The 25292-nt window shown below is 49.8% G+C and overlaps 1 protein-coding gene across 1 annotated transcript in view; it reads right to left on the reverse strand.

The window, feature by feature from the left end:
* Positions 1–27: 27 nt before the first annotated feature.
* Positions 28–25292, reverse strand: part of LPCAT3 (lysophosphatidylcholine acyltransferase 3) — a 39034-nt gene continuing 13769 nt past the window's right edge. Inside the window, exons 2-13 of the mRNA XM_081248480.1 lie at positions 6268–6375; positions 5648–5754; positions 5058–5151; positions 4874–4911; positions 4311–4489; positions 3494–3602; positions 2753–2839; positions 2492–2658; positions 1131–1278; positions 897–1055; positions 660–788; positions 28–430 (exon numbers count right to left, since the gene is read on the reverse strand). Coding sequence (XP_081104606.1) covers positions 672–788; positions 897–1055; positions 1131–1278; positions 2492–2658; positions 2753–2839; positions 3494–3602; positions 4311–4489; positions 4874–4911; positions 5058–5151; positions 5648–5754; positions 6268–6375 — 1313 coding nt within the window. The 3' untranslated portion in view covers positions 28–430; positions 660–671. The remainder of the gene's footprint in view (positions 431–659; positions 789–896; positions 1056–1130; positions 1279–2491; positions 2659–2752; positions 2840–3493; positions 3603–4310; positions 4490–4873; positions 4912–5057; positions 5152–5647; positions 5755–6267; positions 6376–25292) is intronic.

The raw sequence follows: 25292 nt of genomic DNA on the forward strand, positions 1-25292 counted from the left end.
AAAGAAAGCAGCCGGGAGCGCTAGCAGTGAAAAACAACACGCTGAGGTGACTTTATCTGGTACAATCCTAGGTAGAAAAGTGGAGCAGGTGGGGCCGTGCCCCTCCCCCCCCCCCATGGGGGGGGGCGGAGGTAGCGGCACATATACAATCAGTAAATTGGCAGAAGAAAACCACAACAGATTCCTGGCTGAAGGGGGAGAGATAAGGCAACGCGCATGGGGGAGCCCAGAGGGGGGACCGTGGGCCCCTCTCCTCCTCCCACGAGAGTCTCCCCTTTGGCCCCAGATGGAGACGTGGCCGGCAGCAGAGGCACAGCTGCGGGAGCCCCGTCTTCCCGCACCCCGGCTTCTGGTTCTCTGTGCTCTGGGACGAAGGAGTGCTGTGGAAAGGGAGGCGAGTCGTTTCTGCACCAGTCCTGCTCTGGGCCACCTGCAAGGGGAGAAGGCGGGCGGGCAGGTCGGTCTCGCCCTCCTCGTCCCGGGTCTGCAGCCCTTCCAGCTCCCTCCGGGCGCGCCTCAGGGTAGTCGGTGCCCCATGCTGTGCTTCCTGGAAGCCAGGCCCCGTGAGGTTCCCCCCGCATCTCCAGTACTACCCCCCGCCCCGGTCTGTTGCTGTCTTCTGTAACCCGGTAGTTGCAGCTCAGCTGGAGGGATCTTACCAGGGAAACAGATTATTCCATTTTCTTTAACTTCTCTTTCCTCGGCACCATTGCTTTGCGAACATAAGGCAATGTGAATAGTAGACTCAAGAAGAAGACGTGGCCAAGGAAATAGACGGATTTATACACCTGTGGAGAGATACAGGCCACCGCGGTCGACAGAGGGCCTGGATTCAGCCCCACTGCCTGAGCTTTCGGTGGCTCCCTGCCCTCCTGGCAGGCAGGCCCCCCGTGTACCTTCAGCCATTTGTCCCACGTGAAGAGGCAGAAGGCAGTCATCGAGTAACCCATGAAGAGCCAGTGGATGGTCTGCTGCACCAGATAGCAGAGCGGCTGCAGGACCCTGACGGAGGCCAGGCTGCTCAGGGCTGGGCTGTCTTGAATCAGGCTCGCAGCCTGTGGAGGAACGGGAGAGGGCTCAGCGTCTTACCCCTCCTCAGGCCCCTTTCATCCACCACCCTTAAGGCTCACCTGTCTTTCCACAATAACAATGAGGAATTCCATCTGAAAGCAGACCAGGTACCCTGAGTGGAGGCCGTGCCAGAGGGACAGGAATAGCAATGAGAGGCCCTGGGATAGCTGTTTATTTCCAAGGAACTTGAGTCGTTTGAAGAAGTAACTAGAGAGAAGGGTGAGAAGGGATGAGACTCAGATCCATCCTGCCTCTGGGTTCTTGGAGCCCTTAGGGGTGCAGGGGTGGCGGCTGCTCCCACCCGGCCCCCTTAGGGAGGGGAGGCAGTGCCCTCTGATCACTTTATTTATGGCTGCAGTGGGCCTTCGTTGCTGCGCACGAGCTTTCTCTAGTTGCGGCGAGCGGGGGCTACTCTGTTGCGGTGCGCGGGCTTCTCATTGCGGTGGCTTCTCTGGCTGCGGAGCACGGGCTCTAGGTGCGCGGGCTTCAGAGTTGTGGCTCGCGGGCTCTAGAGTGCAGGCTCAGTAGTTGTGGCGCACGGGCTTAGTTGCTCCGCGGCATGTGGGATCTTCCCGGACCAGGGCTGGAACCCGTGTCCCCTGCATTGGCAGGCGGATTCTTAACTACTGCGCCACCAGGGAAGCCCCTCCGATCACTTTAGAATGAAAGGCAGTGAAGCTGACGAGTCATGGTTTAGACAGAAAATAGACGTAAGGCTCAGCTGGGGCCCTGCCTGCTACAACGGGTAATGACGGAGGGCCTGCCAGGCGCCTGGTGCTGAGGCTGCAGCTGTGAGCGGGGCAGGCCCTGCACCCACGCTGCTGACAGTGCCCCCACTCGTGGGACTGAGGAAGTGTTTGTGAACATAAGGCCAGCAGCAGAAGTGGGGTGAAAACCCAGCACTTAAGGCCACGTATGCCTTGTTTCTGTCTTTCAAAAATGACAGGGATGGGACTTCCCTGTGGTACAGTGGTTAAGGATCCGCCTACCAATGCAGGCGACGCGGGTTCCAGCCCTGGTCCGGGAAGATCCCACATGCCGTGGAGCAACTAAGCCCATGCGCCACAACTACTGAGCCTGAGCTCTAGAGCCCGCGAGCCACAAATACTGAGCCCACGTGTCACAGCTACCAAAGCCTGCATGCCTAGAGCCCGTGCTCTGCAACAGGAGAAGCCACCGCAGTGAGAAGCCCGCGCACTGCAATGAAGAGTAGCCCCTGCTCGCCGCAACTGGAGAAAGCCCGTGCGCAGCAACGAAGACCCAACGCAGCCAAATAAAAAAAAAAAAGGGACGGTTTGGGGGGGTTGGGTTGGGGACAAACGTGGGTGTGGCTGGGGGGTGTGAGAGTGACTGACGGGGGCCCCTCGAAGTGGGGAAAGCTGGAGGAAGTGACGTGCGACCTCCCCGGCTGGGTGCTTACCGGGCCACCCAGGCATTGGTGTTGATGTTGAAAGAGGCGATGGTGCCCGTGAAGCGGGGGTCTGTCTCAAAGAGCCACACCTTCATGTTGGCGCAGGTGTCCCACTTGGCCCTCCCGAGCTCGTCCAGGCCGTGGAAGCCCAGCCCCGTCAGGATGCACACGCCTTCCTGAGGGAGCCACGGCGTAAGCGACCCAGCCACTCTGCGCCGCACCCAGCCTGTAGCTCTCGACTCGCTGCGGCCCCGGGCCCTCTCTCCTTACCGTGACCAGCCAACAGGCGACGTATTTGTACAGCACAACCTTGCCCCAGACCAGCATGTACATGCAGCGGAACCAGAAGCTGCGGTTCTTGACAGGAGAGAAGGCATGAGCATTAGGGACCCCGCCGGGCCAGGAAGGGCCCCCCCCGTGCTCCCCGTCCTCACACGTGTGGCTGACTACTACTATGCCCCCCCGACGGTCTGCCTGACTACTTTGCAACAGGCCAAGGGGACCCAGCAGGGAGCCCCCTCGGAGAGGCCCTCAAACAGTGCTGTCCTCAACACCTCTCCCAAAGAGCCGGGCACCTGGGACACTGGTGCTGGGGGACTTTTACATCCACGTTCGACGTCAGCTGAAGGAGACCAACCTCCCCAGAGCTGGGACGGAGCCCGAGCCAGCACTCCCCCTCCCTGGGTCCTGCGCTCTTCCTAGAGCCCTGGTCTGCCTGGGCCGGAGGGGGCTCGAGCCGCCTGGCTGTAAGAGGGCGAGCTCGAGCCGCTGGGGGAAGGTCAGGGGTGCTGAAGTGCACCTGGCACAGCCCTGTGCCCGCGAAGGTCGTTCAGTGCTGGCTGATGAACGGGTCCCGGCCCGGCTGGCACTGACACCAACTCTCAGATCTAGAGCAAAACCAACACGCGTTTGTAGGTGGTGTTACCCACTTCTCGGCTATCTACGGGCTCCTGGCCTGGCCACTGTCTATCTCTGGCGCAGTCGCACTGCTGCTGTTCAGGAAGCACTCACTTTGTAGTCGTCCGTGAGGAGATAGTCTTCTGTGATGTACTGGCTGAGCAGGGTGTAGCCCACTAGGTAGACAAGGCCGAGACTCAGGCGCCTGAGAGCAGGTACGGTGCTGGAAAGGAACGAGCGGGGTCACCACGGGCGGAGGCCCCTCCCTTCGCCCTCCGACCTTCACGAGGGAGCAGCTTCCCAGAGTGAGCGCAGCCTTAGGGCCGGACATGAGGATGGAGTGTGCAGACCCTGCGAGTTCTGGGGTGGGGGTGGGCCGGGGGATCTGGGGGGCTCGCCCTCAGGGGTCCCATGGACCTCGAGGGCTCCCCCATGTGCTCGGGCCACATCGGAACTGAAAGCCCGACGCAGAGACGGGGAGGGACTGGTTTCCGATCTGTTCCTCCTCTCCTGGCTGGCTGGATGCTCAAACGCAGGCTGGACACGTTCTCCGCAAAGGGATTTTCCCGGTAACTTATCAATCTTCTACTGTAAGATATATTTTTATAAATATAGATTTTGATATATTTAACAGTATTTTTTAAACTGGGAAAGTGAGTGTTAAAGGCAGGGACTGGTTCAGGCAGAATCCTATGGCATAAAAGTGAATTTTTAATGTTCGTACTACAGGGTCGGGAGGGATGGCGGGAAGTGACCCGAGCAGAAAAGGGCCCCCTTCCTGCAGTGAGCAAGCACGGGGCGCCCATCACAGGCTGTGAGCCAGGGCCAGGCCAGAGAAGGCAGCTGGCCGGCCTTCAGGAAGTTACTTCAGAAGTGGCTTTGGGTCGGGTGAGACGCCTACGCAGATGTCCTGACTGAAGGGGGCCGTTACCTGTTAGGTATCTTGCCTGGTACGTCAGTCAGCTGTCCCTGCACCAGCTTCATGTAGTGGTTCATTGAGAACTGGGGCCCCACCAAGAAGGCCCCATAGAAGTAGGAGAAGCCAGCAACCTCCAGCAGGGAAGGGACACCCCGTATGGCGTATTTCTGTTGCTCAGAGGACAGGGATTTCTATGCCGGGAAGAGAACGAATGGTTCAGGACCCCAAGAGCCAGTCTGAGGGCTCCCCACCCTTGTCCCCACTGATCCAGGTTCTTCCAATAGAGCCTCTCTGAGGGGATGACAGTGCGAGGAGAGTCGGGGCTTCAGGGGGTAAGGGGCATGCGCAGGCGTAGCTCGGCCTAGGCCGGCCACTGCTGCTCGTCCCACTGCCTTGCTGGCCCTGATCTCCGGACCCTGAGCTAGAGCTGGACCCGGGCAATTAGACTTGTCGGTCCTTGATCAGTGCGTCCAGGCATGAGGGCGGGCGGGCGTGAGGGCGTGGGGATAACAGCAGCCGTCCTCCTTCCCTCTGGTTAAACTCCTCCCCGTCTCTGCGGAGGGAGGGGGACTTACTTGATCTTTCCCTCCGTCATAGTAGTCGATGGCGAGACCTGAGCAGAGAGAGAAGGTGTGGGTGGAGAGGAGGGAGGGGACACGGGACGTGGCCAGGAGCGCACGGGGCAGGGCCTGGGGTGAGCCTAGGGTCTGATGAGAGGAGCCTGGGTGTCAACGGGGAAGGCAGGGCCCCACCACTCACCGATGAGCTTCAAGGTCAGGACACAATGTGGCATTGTCCACTTGATATCGTAGTTGCCAGTGGCTGTGTAATAGTATCCGGCAAGAAGGTAGGCCTAGGAGAGGGGCAAATATTTATTCTACCATTGCTATGATTTATTTTCTCCCTGCTCTGAAATCCAATGTATTCTTTTCACTTTTCCTTTCTCCTGGTCTAGAAACTGAACCTGTAAAGGGGAAGAGACGTCCTCAATGCTTTTACACTCTGTGGCTCATTCTACGTGGATTTTCTGCCTTGCCTTTAAGTGACTCCCCTCAGGGACGGCTGGGCTAATCTGGTCAGACTCAAGAACCCCAATGGCACAGTCCTATGCACAAAGGACTGCCGGCACCCCGTCCTTGAGGCGGGTGAAGCATCATCACTGCAGCCTGCAGATGAAACACCTGGGGCTTCTGCAAAGTGACCCAGAGCCACACTGCCAAGTGTCGTGGGGAGAAAGGATTAGAAACTGGATCTCCCAGTCCACGGCTTCCTCTACACCACAGTCCCCATCCTCCCCGCCCGCAACTGCTGTAAGCTGTGACCTGAGCTGCCCAGGGAAAGACGTTTACCATCTGGAAGCAAAAGGTAGTGAGGACGGCAGTGATGGTGCGGCCCATCAGCCGGAGGATGAGGAACTGAAGCATGACGCATAGCAGGGAGTGGTAGAGCTGGATTCCTGGATGCGGAGGAGAGAGCAAAGTTTTGCCTGTTTTTTCTGCATTCCCACCCTTCCTGAGTCTTCTAAACACAAAGAGAATATATACATATAAAAAAAACTTTGGTACTAGGAGTTTTCTTCTTTTTTAATAGCCTCATGTTTTGGAGGAAGGGAAGGAAATTAACTGTATAAATATAAAGGACTGCCAGGGAGTTGCTGTATTTCTGAACTTTGGGCCTACGGGATGCTCCTGAGGGGACTGCTTGGGTCTGTCGGCCAGTTCCAGCCACAGCAGAGACAAACTGGTGCTTCTCTGTTGATGGTGTCTGGTAAGGGCAACCATTCTCAACATGCTTTTACCGGGGAGAGGAATGTATGTGAAGGGAGAAGTTAAGCTTGTGTCCCTGCCCATACAAACCCTCTGCTACCAGAGCATCACAACTTCCCTCTCCATCAAATTCTCTCCAGGAAATTTTGTTCAGGTCTGTTCCTTCCGAGGTTCCCTGTGATCACAGTGCTCAGTTCACTCACCAAAGTTATAATAAGCAATTGAGAGGCCTGTAAAGGTGTGGAAGAGATGGATGAGGTAGCTGTCCTTGTAGAAAAGGTAATGCCGATAAAACGAAGCCAAGGGGTAACCTGGAGGGGGAGGAAGAGCAGGAGAGGGTTAGTCATGCCTGGAGTCCTCCCAGGTTTGTTTTGCAAGTTGATCTGGCATGAAACTCAGCCCAGAGAGGAAAAAACACGCATTATATGGATGTCTACAAAGACAATAACAGCATCCCCAATTATCAAAAGAAGTCTCTTTGTAAATACAAATTTAAAACGGAAGATATTTTATATTGAGGCAATACAAACTGGGTCTGAAGACTAGGTTTCATTTTTGGCTTATTAAATATTGCTAGGAATTTTCTCTTGCATTTTCCTTAAATGATACAAGGGATTCAGGGTGCCCAGAAACACCATTTTACACCTTTATGATCTATAATAATTTCATCACTAGCAGAGTATTATCAGTCAGATTATTTTTTCTTTCCTTCTTTTTTTTTTTTTTTTTTTGGCCGCCCGGCATGTGGGATCTTAGTCCCCTGACCAGGGATCAAACCCACGCCCCCTGCAGTGGAAGCGTGGAGTCCTAACCACTGGACCCCTGGGGAAGTCCCTCAGTCAGATTGTTAAGAGGATAAATATAAATTATTCCCGGCTACAAACTGAGGTTGCTGACGGCATATACAGTTGCGTAGTAGTTACAGGATACATGTAGATACTCCTTACATAATGGGCATCGGCCAAGTTATAAATCCATCTAGGTATACTGGGAAATGTCTTCTCAAGCTGTGATTTAGAGTATGGTCCCGGGGCTTGACTGAACTACAGGGGATCTCCTGATGGGCCATGAACTGATGATGCACGGCCAAGGGTTGCTTACTGAATTAAAAAGGGCCAACAACATTTGTTATTCCTAAACTAAAATTAGCTTGTTCCCTGGTTTCACTACCGACCCACATTCAGTGTTCCATCAAGAAGTCTGGCTGATGTGCTTGGCAACCTTCCTACTGCAGTAGCGCATGTGCGAAGAGTTGGGACCCCTACTGTTTTTTGGAAGGACAGTTTACCCAGTCTATCATTGCATAATCAGTGTTCTGAGTTGGTCGTGGTTTACAGCTGCTGCAATCCTTACTTTTTTTTTCTTTTTTTGGCCACGTGGCTTGCGGGAATCTTAGTTCCATGACCAGGGATCGAAACTGTGCCCTCGGCAGTGAAAGCCTGGAGTCCTAACCACTGGACCCCCTGGGAATTTCCCTTACTTTTCAATCATAAGTTGCAGTTAGTTTATCATTGGCGATATAGTTGTGAGTTTGGTTAACTCTGCAAGGCTTAGATGAGTGTCATACATAAAGTGCTCATTTAAGTGAATAAGTAAGTGGATAATCATGTTATATATTAGCTCATGTCCTTTTAGTCTTTTTTTCCCATAACTTTTTTTTTTTAACTTATGATCACAACCTGTGTACTCATGTATCCTAGTTTTTTCACACAACAGTGTATCAACCATTTATCTTCTTGGTGCCAGGATTTGCTGGTGTTCTTTTTAAAAAAAATTGATTGATTGATTGATTGATTGATTGATTGATTTATGGCTGCATTGGGTCTTCATTGCTGTGCGCGGGCTTTCTCTAGTTGTGGCGAGTGGGGGCTACTCTTCGTTGCGGTGTGCGGGCTTCTCATTGCGGTGGCTTCTCTTGCTGCAGAGCACGGGCTCTAGGTGCGTGGGCTTCGGTAGTTGTGGCTCGCGGGCTCTAGAGCACAGGCTCAGTAGTTGTGGCACACCAGCATAGTTGCTCCGCGGCATGTGGGATCTTCCTGGACCAGGGCTCGAACCCACGTCCCCTGCATTGGCAGGCAGATACTTAACTACTACACCACTAGGGGAGCCCTGCTGGTGTTCTCTGAAAGCTGTTCTCACAATGGGCTACGCTCTTTACCAAATTTATAGCTTCATGCAAATAGCTGATTTTGTAGATATTCTGTGGATCACTGACTCATTTGCTCACTCATTCATCTGACAGATGTTTATTACGTGCCTATTATATGCCAGGTATTCTGTTAATGTAGCACAGAATGAGGGACAAGGTGGCATGGAATGGTTTATTTTCTAGCAATCTGAGATGAAGTGATATAGGGCTGCTAGCCAAAGAGAGGGAGGAAACTGTGACCCTTTCAGTCAGATGAACGAGTGAAGAAATAGGACAAGTCTCACACATACCACGTGGGCAGACGTTTGGCAGGATTAGCAGCCAGTATTGCTAAGGACCAGAGCCAGGTGATAGAGAGTATACAGAATAACAGCCAAATGTCTTAAATCTTTTGCTTTTTATGTATAATGTTTTAGGAATAGGGGTATAAAGGACCAGAAAGAACAAACAGGGTAGATCTTAATCACCTAGAGTACTCATGAATAAGCTCTGGACAGCTAAGAGTTTACCACTGAAAGGGTTAAAAACCTTTAACCAAGTGAAATCACTAAAACCCTTTATCGTTTGGGATGCTGGAAATGAAAACACACAACACTCTGCCTCCTTACATCGAATATAACTGGACATTTTCTTGGTAATCTGGGTCATAACTACTCTAGAGGCACGAGGGCTGTATGACCTCTTGGGATGTAGAGAACCCTGACAGGGCCCGCACTGTCCTGCATTCTGAGTCCTTGTATCCATTTTTCACACTTTTCCGCCCCTTTCCTTGCTATTCAGGGATCTACAGTCACTTCTTGAGCTTTCAGTGCCAAGAAGAGCCCCTTTCCCTCCTTCTAATTTACTGCAGGCCTTAGAAGCCTTAACTTTGTTTCAAAGGTGTAAAACAAACAAACAAACAAACAAAGATCTAAGACAAGAGCAAGGGCCTTGGTGTCTTGCTTGCAGACTTAGTGCCAGGCTTGGTGACAGCTGTTCTGGCCACTCAAGGCCCTTTTGCTCTCTGCTGTTTTCAGGTGTACTTGGGGGGAGTGGAGGTGGGTGAGTTCCACACGGGTGAAGTCTAGTCGCGCACCAGGAAACGCACGATAAAGAGATGGAGCAACTGGCAGAAAAAGAAGAAGAATGCAGCAAGCCGGGTTACCAAGAACGTTAAGATCATAACAGAGAACAAACAGCAGAGCCTGGAGCGAAGCTGCAAAGGGGAGGAAGGAGCTGTGCTGGGTGAGTTGCTGTGGCAACCCGCAGCTGGTTTCCAGAGTGCCAGCACCGAACCCTGCTCCTGGCTGACGCTCTGCTCGGCAAGCTTCGGAGCCCAGAGGCCCAGTCACCCCTTCAGGGGTGTGCTGTCTGGGGGGAGAGTGTTGGCCTACGAGCTGCTTCTGAGTCTCAGTGCTTCTTCGTGGGAGCCAGTGCTTGATACAGGGGCTACAGTCACCTGAATAATCTCTACAAAAACGACAAGAGCAGCTCCTTACCCGCCCACCCATGCAGCGTCTGATCCAGTAGGTCTGGGTGGTTCTGATGTGCAGCCAGGGCTAAGAAGCTCTGCCTTCCTAAACCCTTGGGCAGGGCAGCAGTATTACTGGTCCTGAAGATAAACCCCTGAGCTCCATGACCGGGGGTTTTTCTTTTAATGGCACCAAACAGGCCATTGGCTTTATAAACCTGGTCTGGAGGTTTTTTTTTTTTTTTTTTTTTTGCGCTACGCGGGCCTCTCACTGTTGTGGCCTCTCCTGTTGCGGAGCACAGGCTCCGGACGCGCAGGCTCAGCGGCCATGGCTCACGGGCCCAGCCGCTCCGCGGCATGTGGGATCTTCCCGGACCGGGGCACGAACCCGCGTCCCCTGCATCGGCAGGCGGACTCTCAACCACTGCGCCACCAGGGAAGCCCTGGTCTGGAGGTTTTTAAGAGCTTGTTTAGCCGCCACACTGTAACTGTTTCTTCTATTTGATTGTTTAAAGGAGGGCCCTGCAGAAACCTATTAGCCGGTGAAGGATGAAGACCCAACCTGCACCCTAAACCCAGGGATCCCTGACTAGAATGGGAACATTCCAAGAACAGAGTGAAGGGCACTCACAACGCTGAGACCCTAAAGCAGATTGCTGGGATGCACTGAACTTGGTCCCTTCAGGGGTTCCGGTAGTCACAACATGGAGCCTATTTATCCAGCTGATTTCCCCAGCCTGTCTCTGCGTGTTTACTGAAGCCCAAGTGCCATCTGAGTCAGAAACTCGGATCTATCGACTGACATTGCTAGTGCAACTGCTCCTTCTCTGCACTGTGATAGTTGTGAAATTGCTCGTTAACCCTAAAGGTTCTGAAGTTCCATTTGAAGAAACATTAATGGGCTGTTTTCACTGAAGTCTGATGAATTTCTTTGCCTCTTATCCCGCATCGCTATTTCTGGGCTCTGCGGGAATACGATACGACCCCGACTGATCAGGCAGCGGTTCGTGGGACCCTGATGAAAAGAAAGCAGAGCATGTTTTGGCAGGTGTGAGGGAGAAGACAGAAGTAGACAGAAGTGCTGCATGTTGGCTTAGCCAGGTATTGATACTGGTTCACACCACGCCAAGACCGGCAGAACACCCTTAGCACACGGTAACGGCTGTCAGACCTTCCGGTCTCAGCACCCCTTTTTTTAAACCATTTTTTAAAAATTGAAATACAGTTAATTTACAATGTGTTGATAGTTTCAGGTATACAGCAAAGTGATTCACTTTTATGTATACACACACACACACGTGTATACATATGTATATAGATTCTTTTCCATGACAGGTGATTACAAGATATTAAATATAGTTCCCTTGTGTATCAGCATCACTTTATATTCTTTTTTTGAAAATTTTTACTTTATTTATTTATTTTTGGCTGCGTTGGGTCTTCGTTGCTGCATGCGGGCTTTCTCTAGTTGAGGTGAGCGGGGGCTACTTTTCATTGCAGCGCACAGGCTTCTCATTGCGGTGGCTTCTCATGTTGCGGAGCTCGGGCTCTAGGCACACGGGCTTCAGTAGTTGTGGCTCGCGGGCTCTAGGGCACAGGCTCAGTAGTTGTGGCTTGCGGGCTCTAGAGCGCAGGCTCAGGAGCTGTGGTGCACAGGCCTAGTTGCTCCGCGGCATGTGGGATCTTCCTGGACCAGGGCTCAAACCTGTGTCCCCTGCATTGGCAGGCAGACTCCTATCCACTGCACCACCAGGGAAGCCCTAGATTCTTAAAAATTATTGAGGACCTCAAACCACTTTTGTTAGTGTGGATACTGTCTATCAACATCTACTGTATAAGGAAATTCTTAAGTGCACCTGCCCTTTTTTGACTGGTGGTGACAAATGCAGGGAGTGCTGGTTCAGCTTGGTGCCCTTGCCTTCATTCGTACTAAGGGAACAACAGAGCTTTACCCATCGCTGCTTTTGCACCATCAGTGCAAATGTCAACACTGTGACAAATAACATCTTAATTTTATTCTGAAAATGAGTTCAAGGTTCTCAGGGACCCCTAGGAGTTCATGGACTACATACACTTTGAGAACTGCTGACATGGAATAACGTTTCGGCTTAATCTTCCTGGTTAAAATGCCCCAAATCCAACTGCCTTTTCTTCCTCCCTACTTTCCTCAACTGCTCCTTCTGTATTTTTCTTTTTTTTGAAAGCTTCTCTGGTGTTGGTTTTGAGATATCAGTTTCCCTGCTTTTTTTCTTATTCGATTGAGATGTATTTCACATACCATCAAATTCATCAAACTCAAAGTGTAGAATGGGGACTTCCCTGGTGGCGCAGTGGTTAAGAATCCGCCTGCCAATGCAGGGAACACGGGTTCGAGCCCTGGTCCGGGAAGATCCCACATGCTGCGGAGCAACTAAGCCCGTGTGCCACAACTACTGAGCCTGCGCTCTAGAGTCCGTGAGCCACAACTACTGAGCCTGCGCTCTAGAGCCCATGAGCCACAACTACTGAAGCCCGTGTACCTAGAGCCCATGGTTCGCAACAGGAGAAGCCACTGCAGTGAGAAGCCCGAGCACTGCAACGAAGAGTAGCCCCCGCTCGCCACAACTACAGAAAGCCCACACGCAGCAACGAAGACCCAATGCAGCCATAAATAAATAAAAAGTAAAATAAAATAAAATAAAAATTAAAAAGAAAGTGTAGAACAGAGTGGTTTTTAGTACATTCACAAGGTTGTGCAACGTCCCCACCAACTAATTCCAGCCACATTTTCGCCCCCCAGAAGAAACCCCATCCCTGCTAGCATTCACTTTCCAGGCCCTGGTGACCACCCAGTCACTTACTGTCTACAAATTTGCCTATTCTGGGTATTTCATATAAATGGAGTCATATTATATGTGGCCTTTTGTGTCCGGCTTCTTTTATTCAGCATAATGTTTTCAAGGTGCATTTATGTTGTAGCATGTATCAGTAATTCATTATTTTTTTAATATAAATTTATTTATTAAAAAAATTTTTTTGGCTGTGTTGCGTCTTCATTGCTGTGCGCGTGCTTTCTCTCTAGTTGTGGTGAGCAGGGGCTACTCTTTGTTGCGGTGCGCGGGCTTCAGTAGTTGTGGTGCGCAGGCTCAGTAGTTGTGGCTCACGGGCTCTAGAGCACAGGCCCAGTAGTTGTGGCGCATGGGCTTAGTTGCTCCGTGGCATGTGGGATCTTCCAGGACCAGGGCTTGAACCCGCATTCCCTGCATTGGTAGGCGATTCTTAACCACTGCGCCACCGGGGAAGCCCTAGTACATCGTTATTTTTTATGGCTGAATAATATCCTTTTGTCTGGACAGACCATACTTCATTTATCCAATCATCAGTTGATGGACATTTGGGTTGTTTCCACTTTTGGGGTATTACGAATAAGGCTGCTATGAACATTCCTGTGTGACTTTTGGTGTGGTGTATGTTTTCAGTTCTCTCGGGTATATACTTAGGCGTGGGCCTCTTGGCTCTTTTATCCTCTGACTAGCCCTTCTCGGTCAGTGGTATAGACCAGTTTTCAAAATTTCCCATGCGTTGCGGACCAATACTTTTGTAAAAAAAGCCCACCGTCCATGGGCTTGGATGATGTGGCACTATGGAATGGCTACAAAAGTTGCTAAATGTTTACTTTTCACTCATTGTGCTTGCTTTGAGCTTTGCCTTGGCCAAGGGTGGTGACGCAATTCAAGTAGACCGTGCCAACCTCTCTTTCTTTGTCTCTTTCACCCAAGGCTTTTCTCTGGCTTCTAAATACAGCTGACCTCCAGGAGTCAGCCCTGGTCCTCTGCTATTCCTGCTATACTGTCCTCTGGAAACTCCATCCACTGTCAGGTAACTTATTGTGATCTTTACGCCAAAGACAGGTCCACATCTTTAATCCTGACTTCTCAAGTTTCAGTTCCACGTTTCCTACTTCCTGGCTGGGCATTTTCAGTTTGATATCACATACCATCTCAAACTCTGTGTGACTACAACATGGACTTTCCCCCGAATCCGTCTTCTCTTGGCTTCTTCTGTTTGTTAATGGTTCTCCAGGCCACACGAGGACATTCAAAGGCTTGAAGTTGTCTTTGCCTCTTCCCTCTCCTTGGTTCCCTGTACCTAGCCACCAAATCCTGTCGATTCCTCCTTCCCCGTGTTTCTCACCACCGTCACATCCCCTTCCTTTCCTGTGCTACATCTGCAGTGAAGGCCCTCCAGCACTCCCCCCCCTTCGACCCTTGCCGTGACCTCATCTCTGGCTGCAGCCGCATCCTCCAGCAATCCTCCAGCAGAGGGCTCTTCCTGTAGCCCCTGCTCAGAAAACATCAACGACTCCAGCTGACGGCTCAACACAGTACCAGCTCCCAAGCCGAAGATTCAAGGTCTATCTGCTAAACTACATTTCCGGTGAAAGCCTCTATCTCCCTGCTCCAGCTGACTAATATGCTAGCTTTTGCTCAAATATATCTTGTGTCTTTCATCTCTAGACCTTCGCTTGTGCCAATGCCTTTGGGTGGGACACCTTCTCCAACCACTCCTCTACCCAACAGCGTCCTACCCATTCTCGGAAACCCAGTTCAAGTGTCTCCTCCTTGAAGGCTACCGCAGACCATGATGAACTCATGGCCCTGTGCGTTATGGGCTCATGCCTTAAATGCATGGCACTTAGGGCAAAGACTCTCACTTGGCAAATCATTGTATACAACAAATTGCCATTCCTTACATTCTTGTTTTATCTTAAAATAAACACATGTTCACAATCTCTTTTCCTGAAGTCCTCCTATACCTTTGGATCTCCCATAGCATACTATCCTGTGTACTTCATTCTTTGATTGGTTGACCTACAGTAATTGACACTTAATAGCCATTTGATGTTGAGCGTCAGTTTCCTCATCTGTAAAATGGGGACAGTACCTGCCTCAATGAGTTGTCGTAAGGACTAAAGGGGATAATGCATATAAAGTAGTTAGCACAGCCTAAAATATTGTAAGTGGTCACAAAAATTATACACACACACACATACACATATTCACTTAAAGTTACAGGGAGTCTGTAAAGCAGGCCTTAACTGAGAAATTCTGGTGAAAGTGGGTATCAGGGCTTCTGAATCTAATCTCCATTCCATGTGACAAATGACTAAGGGATTTCCTTCCCATCTTCATTTCAAAAGAAGAGTCATAGCATACTTATCTTATAAGGATACTGATTATGGTTTGCCAAGAGCATTTTTTTCTAAAATACAACATACTATTAAATTAAGGCACTGTATGGTTATAAGAACACGAACTCTGGAGCTGAGACAGATCTCAGTTTGAATCCCGGTTCTGCTACTTACTAGCTGCTCCCTCAGGCTGGTGGATGAGTTAATTTTTTTTGGTCCTCAGTTTCATCAGTAAAATGAGTATCTAGGTTTGGGTTCATGTATTAAGCCTAGTACGTATTAGATACTCAGTAACTGTGAGACTGCTTCAACCTCTGCTTTAACAGCGAAGTGCCCGGCGATCTCATCCAGCCACATGGCTTTAAATACCATGTTTGCTGATGGCTCCCAAATTTGTTCTTCACACTCGTGTACGTGGACTGAGTGCGCGCCTAACGGATATCTCAAGTTTAACAGGCGTCACACTGAACGGCCAACACATCTCCCTCACAAAGCCTGCTCTTCCCCTGGCTTCCTCACGTCCGCAAATGCCAGCTCACCTTTCTGCTCCCTCGAGGCTGACGCTCTGCAGCCTTCTCATCCTTCCTGAGCCCCCCACTCCCCCTGCAACCAGTCGGTCAGCAAACTCTGTCTGTTCTACCTTCACAGTGAACCCGGAATTTGACCACTTCTTGCCCTGGTCCAGGTCAACGCCATCTCTGGCCTGTACCATTTAAAAATTTTTTTATAGTATTTTCTGAAAATTTTATTTATTTATTTATTTATGGCTGCGTTGGGTCTTTGTTGCTGCACGCGGGCTTTCTCTAGTTGCGGCGAGCGGGGGGCTGCTCTTCGTTGTGGTGCGCGGGCTTCTCCTTGCAGTGGCTTCTCTTGTTGCGGAGCACGGGCTCTAGGTGCTCGGGCTGCAGGAGTTGTGGCACGTGGGCTCTAGAGTGCAGGCTCAGTAGTTGTGGCTCGCGGGCTCTAGAGCACAGGCTCAGTAGTTGTGGTGCACAGGCTTCATTGCTCCGCAGTACGTGGGATCTTCCTGGACCGGGGCTCGAACCCGTGTCCCCTGCACTGGCAGACAGATTCTTAACCACTGCGCCACCAGGGAAGCCCCACTGGCCTGTACTGTTACAGTTGCCTCCTGACTAATCTCCCCATAGGCCTTCAGTCTCACTCAGCAGAAGCCGCAAGTCCAACCAGAACCTACCAGACCGATCTGTTCATCCCTCCCCCACCTTTCTCTGACCCATCTCTTACTCTTGGCTGCCCTTCCTGGAATGCCAGGCAGGTGTAGCCTCAGAGCCTTCACATTAATAGGTTCCTTGCCTGGGATGCTCTTTCACAGATAAGCTCAAGTCCCTCCAGCCCTTCGGATTTTTACTAAAATGTCACCTTATCAGTGAGGCCTTCATCATATCTAAAATTGCACACACTCACCCCACCCGCTATGCCACCAACACACACTTCCTGTTCTTCTTTCTTACTTCATTTTTCTATTTCCCCTCAACACTTACTACTCTTTCACATACAATGTATTCTACTTATTTATCCGTCTTTGAGGGCAAGGATTTTTGTCTCTTTTTTCCCCCTGCTGTACCACAAGTGCCTTGTACAAAAAAGGTCTTTTCCTGGTACAGAAACGGTCTTTTCCTGGTACAAAAAAGGTCTCAAAAATATTTGTTGAATGGAGAAAAGAATAAAAGAATGAATGAACAAATACTATATTCTAGGCAGTCAATAAAATATTTATAGAGCATCCATTATGTGGTCAGCAATGCATTAGGCAAAAGGAGAATATGGTAGAGTGTAAGAGATGCTTTTAGACTCTTAAGGAGCTTTTTAGAGAGAAAAGAAAATCAAGCAACGATGTTCTATAAATGCTAATTGCATGGAATAGCCAATGTTGTAGAGGTTAGAGGAGAGGTCAATAATGAACACAGCAGTTAGGATGAAAAGAGAAGAAATAAGGAACGGGCAGGAGAATTATGTACTAAAGACACGGAGGTAGGAAACAGCATGGAACAGTCACTTCACAAGACCAGGTTGACCACAAGAAGGGATAGGAAGGTTTGGAAAACCAGGCAGAGTCTGAAATTGATATAATAGGAAAAAAATCAAGAGGAATGACTGGAATGGGGGGTATGATGGAAAGGGATAAATTAAAGGTGGCTAAGCCCCTATAATGGTCTTCAAACTTTTTTTTTTTTTTTTTTTGCGGTACACGGGCCTCTCACTGTTGTGGCCTCTCCCGTTGCAGAGCACAGGCTCCGGACGCGCAGGCTCAGTGGCCATGGCTCACGGGCCCAGCCTCTCTGCGGCATGTGGGATCTTCCCGGACCGGGCACGAACCCGTGTCCCCTGCATCGGCAGGTGGACTCTCAACCACTGCGCCACCAGGGAAGCCCCTTCAAACTTTTTTGATGGAATAGCCCCTGAAAGAATTCTGAAAAATTACAGATGCCTTCTCACATTTGTAAGTTGCCATCTAACATTTGTAAGTTTTTTTTTTTTTTTTTGTGGTATGTGGGCCTCTCACTGTTGTGGCCTCTCCCGTTGCGGAGCACAGGCTCCGGACGCACAGGCCCAGCGGCCATGGCTCACGGGCCCAGCCGCTCCGCGGCATGTGGGATCTTCCCAGACCGGGGCACGAACCCGTATCCCCTGCATCGGCAGGCGGACTCCCAACCACTGCGCCACCAGGGAAGCCCTGTAAGTTTTTTTTTTTGCTTTTAATTAATTTTTATTGGAGTACAGTTGCTTTACAATGTTGTGTTAGTTTCTACTGTACAGCAAAGTGAATCAGCAGTACATATACATATACCCCCTCTTATTTGGATTTCCCTCCCATTTAGGTCACCACAGAGCATTGAGTACAGTTCCCTGTGCTATACAGTAAGTTCTCATTAGTTGTCTATTTTATACATGGTATCAATAGTGTATACGTGTCAATCCCAATCTCCCAATTCCTCCCACCCCCCAACCTTCCCCCTTGGTATCTGTACGTTCGTTCTCTGCATCTGTGTCTGTAAGTTTAAACAACAGCAAATGATGTGTTTTTAAAAATGTATATTGAAGATGTGCTTTAAGTACACATGGAAAACGTCTGCCTTGTAATCTAAATGGCAATCAGCTTGATCACTTTCTGTCAAAAGAGGTCTAACCTCATTTTTTAATTCAAATAAACAAGTTAATACTTCTCCCTCATGACAACCACCTTGTTTCTGAATTCTCCTTCTAAGATGGAACGATAAGGCAGAGGGTTGTCATGAGTTTGTCGCCTGGATAAAATAAGGGGCTGCTCCTCTTTGCTTCACTTTCTCCTGTGAAATGTTTCCCTGGGGCACCCCTTACCCCCGGGCCTTTCTCCTTTTTTTTTTTTTTTTTTTTTTGCCACGGCGTGCGGCATGCAGAACTTCCCCGACCAGGGATCGAACCCGCATCCCCTGCAGTGGAAGCACAGGGTCTAAACCACTGGACCACTGGGGAAGTCTCCTTTCTAAAGGCTGGTGAAGAGTGACTGTAAGAGAACTTTCAGAGCAGACACTGTCTCAAGCACGTCAATTTTAGAAAAGAATACATATGGAAGCTGAAAATCTGAAAGTGGATTCCCTCATCTGTGCCCACGTATTCCCTGCAAAGTCTTCATGTACCCCTAGGGTACATGGACCCCAATGGGAAGACCACTGGCCTCAAGGTTCCATGTCAGAAGGTGGTGCCACTGACAGAGACACACAGATCGGAGGAGACAGCTGGCTCTGCTGGCAACAACTGAAGCCAGATAAAACTCTCACAGGGAGAGGCCGCAAAGGGAGGGCTGAGTCCTGGAAAATGCCTGCACGTAAGGGAGCTCAAGCAAAAGAAATGGAGATAAAACAGAGAACAAGAGGTAAACGAGGACAGTACCCATGTGAGAAAGGAAGATGATTTCTGCAGTAGGAAAGGAGTTTAAAAACATCGAATGTGCCGGAAGTCTAAGGAGGGTGAGGAAGACGTTCGCAATGAGGTCGTTAGTCACCGGGAAACAGAGCAGCACAAGGAACCCGGGGGCCGGGACCTGGGGGCCAGCTAAGAAGCGGGGGCTGGACCAAGAGGAAATGCAGGCTGGACGTGGAGGCCAGGCAGTAGGCAGTAAAAGACTCTGGCCAGAGAGCGTGGCCACTGAGTGAAGGCAAGCATTTCTAAGACAGAGAAGTTCTATCTATATGTGGTTTTTTTTTTTGGTGGGGGAGGGATGTCTCTGGATTCTTTCTGCTTGTGTATTCTTAGGAGATGGCATGCTGCTTTGTTTTTTTTAAAAATAAATTTATTTATTTATTTTTGGCGACGTTGGGTCTTCGTTGCTGCGCGCGGGCTTTCTCTAGTTGCAGCGAGCGGGGGCTACTCTTCGTTGCGGTGCACGGGCTTCTCACTGCGGTGGCTTCTTTTGTTGCGGAGCACGGGCTCTAGGCGCACGGGCTTCAGTAGTTGTGGCATGCGGGCTCAGTAGTTGTGGCTCGCGGGCTCTAGAGCGCAGGCTCAGTAGTTGTGGCGCACGGGCTTAGTTGCTCCGAGGCATGTGGGATCTTCCCGGACCAGAGTTCGAACCCATGTCCCCTGCATTGGCAGGCGGATTCTTAACCACTGTGCCACCAGGGACATTCCCATATGTATTTTAAGGAAGAAGAAAAGCAGTATAGTGGGTGAGGACAGTATCTGTGGGAGAGCAACCAGCGTTTACCGCAGAAAGACGGAAAAAGCCCTGGCCCTTCCCCTGAGAGTGGAGGGCGAGGCAAGGAGACTGGCAGAGAAACCTGGGAGGCGGGTGAGCAAGTTCAGGAAAAGAACCTTCCTCTCCTCAGTGAGATGGGGGGTGAGGGCTGTCCCTCGGGAAGAATGGCCGTGTAGGAGCAGCTGGATGAGACTGAAGGCTGCAGGGACCCCAGCCCACGCCCAGGGAATCAGTCAACCCGACTGATTCTCTTTGGAAAGGTTATAGAAAACAGGAGTGGGCAATTGCTCAGCTGTGGAACACGCTTCTTTCTTCAGAAGCTGGGACTGCGTAGGAGCATGGCAGAGAGCTCCCAAGTTCTGACTTAGAACATCGCCGCCCATGTCCGTGTCTCATTGTCTAAACCTAAGCAACTGAGGGGAGCTGGGAGACAGGTGTGGCATGCCCACTTTACTAGAAGTTCTGCAGGAAAAATTCTCAAGTAATTTAACTGGTAAAACAAATCCATTGTACAAAATGGAATGCCAAGTTGCCCTATATTTTAAAGATACAACAGGAGCCTTCAGTGACGCTTCTGTCTTTCAACAGCTGCTTTAGGCTGAGTCCCTGAGCACTGGAGAGGATACCTTTGTTTAGTTTTCCACCCTGGCCTTCAGGGAGCTGTCCGCGGGAAAACTGAAGAAGCTCTGCTTGAAATCCAAGCTTTTCTCCTTCTCTCCAGACTCAGAGGAAGATGTCCCTCCCTTCTCTTCAAACACCCTCCCCTCCTTCCCTTTGGTCCCAATCCTCTGAATTCTATCTACCCCAACCACTCTTAGGTGGGAACTTCGTCTGTGATCTTTCTCGCCAGCTTCCTCAGTCTCTTCTTCCCAATAATAACAAGTATTATCATCAATACTGGCAACTAACCTTTATCAAGCACTTACCATGTGTCATGTATTGAGTTTTACACGAAATTTAGGCACATTACCCCAGTTAGTCCTCACAACAACTATATGAGGTAAGTAATCATTTATGGTCTGCGTTTTACGAATACAGTGACATCAAACACATCAAAGCAGTTATCTAACCTGAACTGACTGCTTGTGACTGATGAAGCTGGATCCACGCATGACTGGGTCGCTCCGCACATTCCCTCCGCCCCCTTCCAAAGGCACAGCCCCACCCCTCTAGCCCCCGCCCCTTGGCCCTGTGCTGCTCCTTCCAGCTACTGCCCTTTGGCAGTCAACCTCCTAGAGTTGTGGTCTAGCTCACCGCCTCTGTTTCCTGTCTACCCATTTCTTCCTTGGCCTGCAGGAACGTGGTAACATACCCCCAGCCCGGGGCAACTTGCCCTCACCTCCTGTGAGAAGATCTGGTTCAGAGTGTCAATGGGCTCCTTAGAGTCAAGTGACGAAAAGTCATCTCAAACTCAAAATTCATGCTTATGGTCAGAGATAAAGGGATGGGGGAGAGAGGATCTCAAAAGAAGGCTGTGTCTGTCCATCACTGCTCTTAGGGATCGTTTACTGACAAGGTTATGGTGACCCTGGAAGTTCTAGTTAAAGGAGATGGTTGGAAAAACCTGTTTCAGCCTTGCATCATCTGGATGTTGAAATTTTTCTAGACTATGTAATGTTCCCATAGATAATGGGTATTTTGCTTTGGGCAACTGGAAGGCCACTTTCAGGATCAAATTTCAGTTCAATTTTCCCAAGAATCACAGACTAGAATATAAAACAGGACTGCTTCTGAATATGGCTTATTTGTAGATTATTTTTACCAAATATTTTCACATGATAATTTTATCATTCTTATTTCTACTGGGAAGATCTGCCACTCAAATTTCTTTTCTTTTCTTTCACCACAGTGCAAATTCCTTGTGCTGAAGAACTATACAGAGAAAAGGAAGACAAGTAGAAACAGGAAAGAGAGTGACGCCCTGCGTGACACTGTCTCTTCTCGGTGATAGGTAACTGACTAGGCGCTTAATGCTTCGAGCTTAGTTACTGATCACTCTGCCAGCTGGAAGAACACTGGGAGGTTATGGACATTGAGGTGGGGATGAAGCTCGCCTTTGGAAGTTGTTCACGATGGCCCTGTTTCTGTTCTGCAGATTAGCCCTTGTTGATAGTACGGCCAAGGTGCCAACACACCTTCCCCACTCTGACAGTCTGTATGGCTCGGGCTGAATCATATGCTGAATGGTTATTCATGAGATCCAGATTCTTCGAACCCACGAAACCTTAGCAATCACTGACTCCAAACCCTGCATTAGATAAGAAATTAAGGCCCAAAGGGGATAACTGGCATGCCTCAGGTTAACAGAGCAGAGCTCCAATTAGAACCCACATCACTTGATTTCCATGTTGAAACCCTGCCGCGTGCCTTGACACCTGGCAGTGGCCTGCGAGTGCATCTCTAACAACCAGCTGTGTGCTTTTAAAGCTACAGCTGTATTATTCTCTGATTCTCTGTTCACGGACACATACAGGCCCATGTTTACGTCTGCTTATCTTCCTATCTAAAACCACTCAAAAGCTTCATTTCAGTGATAAATTTAGGTGATCTTCCCTACTTTCTTTTTTTTTTGCGGTACGCGGGCCTCTCACTGTTGTGGCCTCTCTCGTTGCGGAGCACAGGCTCCGGACGCACAGGCTCAGTGGCCATGGCTCACAGGCCCAGCCGCTCCGCGGCATGTGGGATCCTCCCGGACCGGGGCGCGAACCTGTGTCCCCCGCATCAGCAGGTGGATTCTCAACCACTGCGCCACCAGGGAAGCCCCCCTACTTTCTTTCTTCATCAATTCTTGGGGACTCCCTGTCCCTACCCTCGTACTATGCAGTTTATTTCTTTTTTTTCCTCCAATTTTTTTTTTTTTTTTTTTTTTTTGGCCATGCCACGTGGCTTGCAGAATCTTAGTTCCCCGACCAGGGACTGAACCCAGGCCCACAGTGGTGCAGGCGCCAGGTCCTAACCCCTGGACCACCAGGGAATTCCCTGTGCAGTTCATTTCTGAAAGTGACCTCCAGCTGAGTATCTCAAACGTTTTGACAACTGTAGTACAGGATTCAGGGAAACTGGGAGAAATGATCAAAATGTCCTGGGAATAAGTGAAGAACAGAGGGGACATTTTAAGGGTAAACTAGTAAACGGCTGTTACTTGTGAGAAAGAAAGGAAAAGTGTTCTTATGAAGATTAAGAAATATTAGTTATTTTAGTCACTGAGCCCAAATAAACCACCTAAACCTGAACTGCCCCGAAGTCCCACCAAAATTCAGTCTTTAATTGCTCCACTCAAACCACGTGCTCTTGGTAATTAATAAGCAAGGACTTCTTTTTTTTTTTTTGCCGTACGCGAGCCTCTCACTGTTGTGGCCTCTCCCGTTGCGGAGCACAGGCTCCGGATGCGCAGCCTCAGCGGCCATGGCTCACGGGCCCAGCCGCTCCGCGGCATGTGGGATCTTCCCGGACCGGGGCACGAACCCGCGTCCCCTGCATTGGCAGGCGGACTCTCAACCACTGCACCACCAGGGAAGCCCCTAAGCAAGGACTTCTTAAGCTTAGTGTCAATGACACATGCCGGCGGGCTGGTGGAACCTGCTGCCAAAGCTGAAAAGTTATAATACTACAACAGACCAGCCCTGAAGCCGCCAATCCCCTCTGGGTGACCCTACGGGGAGCAGACGCTCACAGGCGCTCACTGGCTTCTGAGCCCAGGAAAAGTCAGTCACCCGGCAGTGGCCAGGCCTCAGGAGTATCTCAAGCCTGATCAGATGGCAAAAGGGACGCTCGGAACACCGTCCTCATCTGTGAACATCTGGATTACAGCCTTTTCTGTACTACTACAGATTGTTCAGATGGTCACGTAGTTATTTGTTACGACAAAAATTTATAGACCGAAAGAATGTTAAGGCTGTTGACTAAGCAGTTCTTCCTTTTAGTGGAAACGGGGACAACAGATGTTGACTGACTCTGACGCACTTGAAGACACTGAAATGCCTGTTCTAGCAAAGATAAAGGGCACTCCTGTTGCTTATATTCAGTGCATTTTATCACATTTTAATTCTTTGCAAGTTAGCGAACCACATGGTGGCAACTTCTAGCCAGATTATCTGATTCTAGCTAGAATCTCCCCGGACTCAGGAATCAGAGTAAACTGGTTTAGAAATTCAGCTCGGCCACTTGGGCGAATCACTTAGATTCTTTGCACCTTAATTGCTTCATCTCTGAAACAGGGATGTAAAGAAAAGAATGTTGCCCCCCATTCCAGTTCTACAGGGACCAAGCCATCAGGCACTGCAGTCACCCACTGACAATGCACACAGAGGGGAATTCAGGACGGAGAAAAACTGGAAGGATTCTGGGCTTTGGATACGGGCCCTAGATAGTTAAGATGTATATCTAAGGAATAGTTTCAATCAGCCCAGATTCTTGCATCTTCTCATACACAGAAAAGCACTAAAATCATTAATTTGAGATGTCTGTTCTTTGTGATTAGTAGTAATCTTTTGGTGCTTGACTACATGTTTTTCCCAGCAAAAAATTCCTATATATCCTGGCTCCTCCCTTGCCTCTTCGGGGCAGTTCCTCAAAGCTATCTGAGAGGCTGACTCCCGGGCTATAGTCCTCAGTAAGGTCCCCGAATAAAACTTAACTTGCAGCTTTTAGGTTGTGCGTTTTTCTTTCAGCCGACAGGGAAAATATTAGCCATCTTGCAGGCTGCTGTGCAGATTAAAAGAGAAAATATCTGTAAAAGCATTATACATGTACTTCCTTGAGGCCACTTAAAAAATATTTATGGGTCTTCCCTGGTGGCGCAGTGGTTGAGAGTCCGCCTGCTGATGCAGGGGACGCGGGTTCGTGCCCCGGTCTGGGAAAGTCCCACATGCCGCGGAGCGGCTGGGCCCGTGAGCCATGGCCGCTGAGCCTGTGCGTCCGGAGCCTGTGCTCTGCAACGGGAGAGGCCACAGCAGTGAGGGGCCCGTGTACCGCAAAAAAAAAAAAAAAAAAAAAGTACGTATGGACAAATATTAAAAAAAAAGTTTTTTATCACAGTGTTGTTCTTTTTTTATATAAATTTACTTTATTTATTTACTTTTGGCTGTGTTGGGTCTTCCTTGCTGCGTGTGGGCCTTTCTCTAGCTGAGGCGAGTGGAGCTACTCTTCGTCGCAGTGCGTGGGCTTCTCATTGTGGTGGCTTCTCTTGTTGTGGAGCACGGGCTCTAGGCGCACAGGCTTCAGTAGTTGTGGCACGTGGGCTTCTGTAGTTGTGGCAGGCAGGCTCAGTAGTTGTGGCGCACAGGCACAGATGCTCCGTGGCATGTGTGATCTTCCCGGACCAGGGCTCGAACCCGTGTCCCCTGCATTGGCAGGCGGATTCTTAACTACTGTGCCACCAGGAAAGACCCCTGGACAAATATTTTATATAAGCATATCTATAGCTAATTTCATAAAATTTGAGTATTCATTTAACCAGTTTTAAGATATAAAATCTCAGGCTCAAGCCTCTAACCTAGAGGCGGGAAATTTTGGCCTATGCCCACCTCAATCTGATTTAAAGTAAGCCTATAGCAAATTTCAAAAATAAAGGTCTCAGCTGCACCCAGTACTCCCAGAAGAAGCCGCTTTGCCAGGAAGTTTAATCAGGCTTCAGGCTGAGGCCCTTCATCTGCACGGGCCCCTTTAAGACTGGGGTTGGGGGGTTGGGGGGGGTGGACGTAGGAGCTAGCGATGTGTTCCCAAGGTCCTGTGTTTTTATAAAAACATGCAAGATATTTTTGT

The sequence above is a fragment of the Mesoplodon bidens genome (genome assembly GCF_964165515.1).
Source record: "Mesoplodon bidens genome assembly, chromosome: 11".
Classification (NCBI taxonomy): domain Eukaryota; kingdom Metazoa; phylum Chordata; class Mammalia; order Artiodactyla; family Ziphiidae; genus Mesoplodon; species Mesoplodon bidens.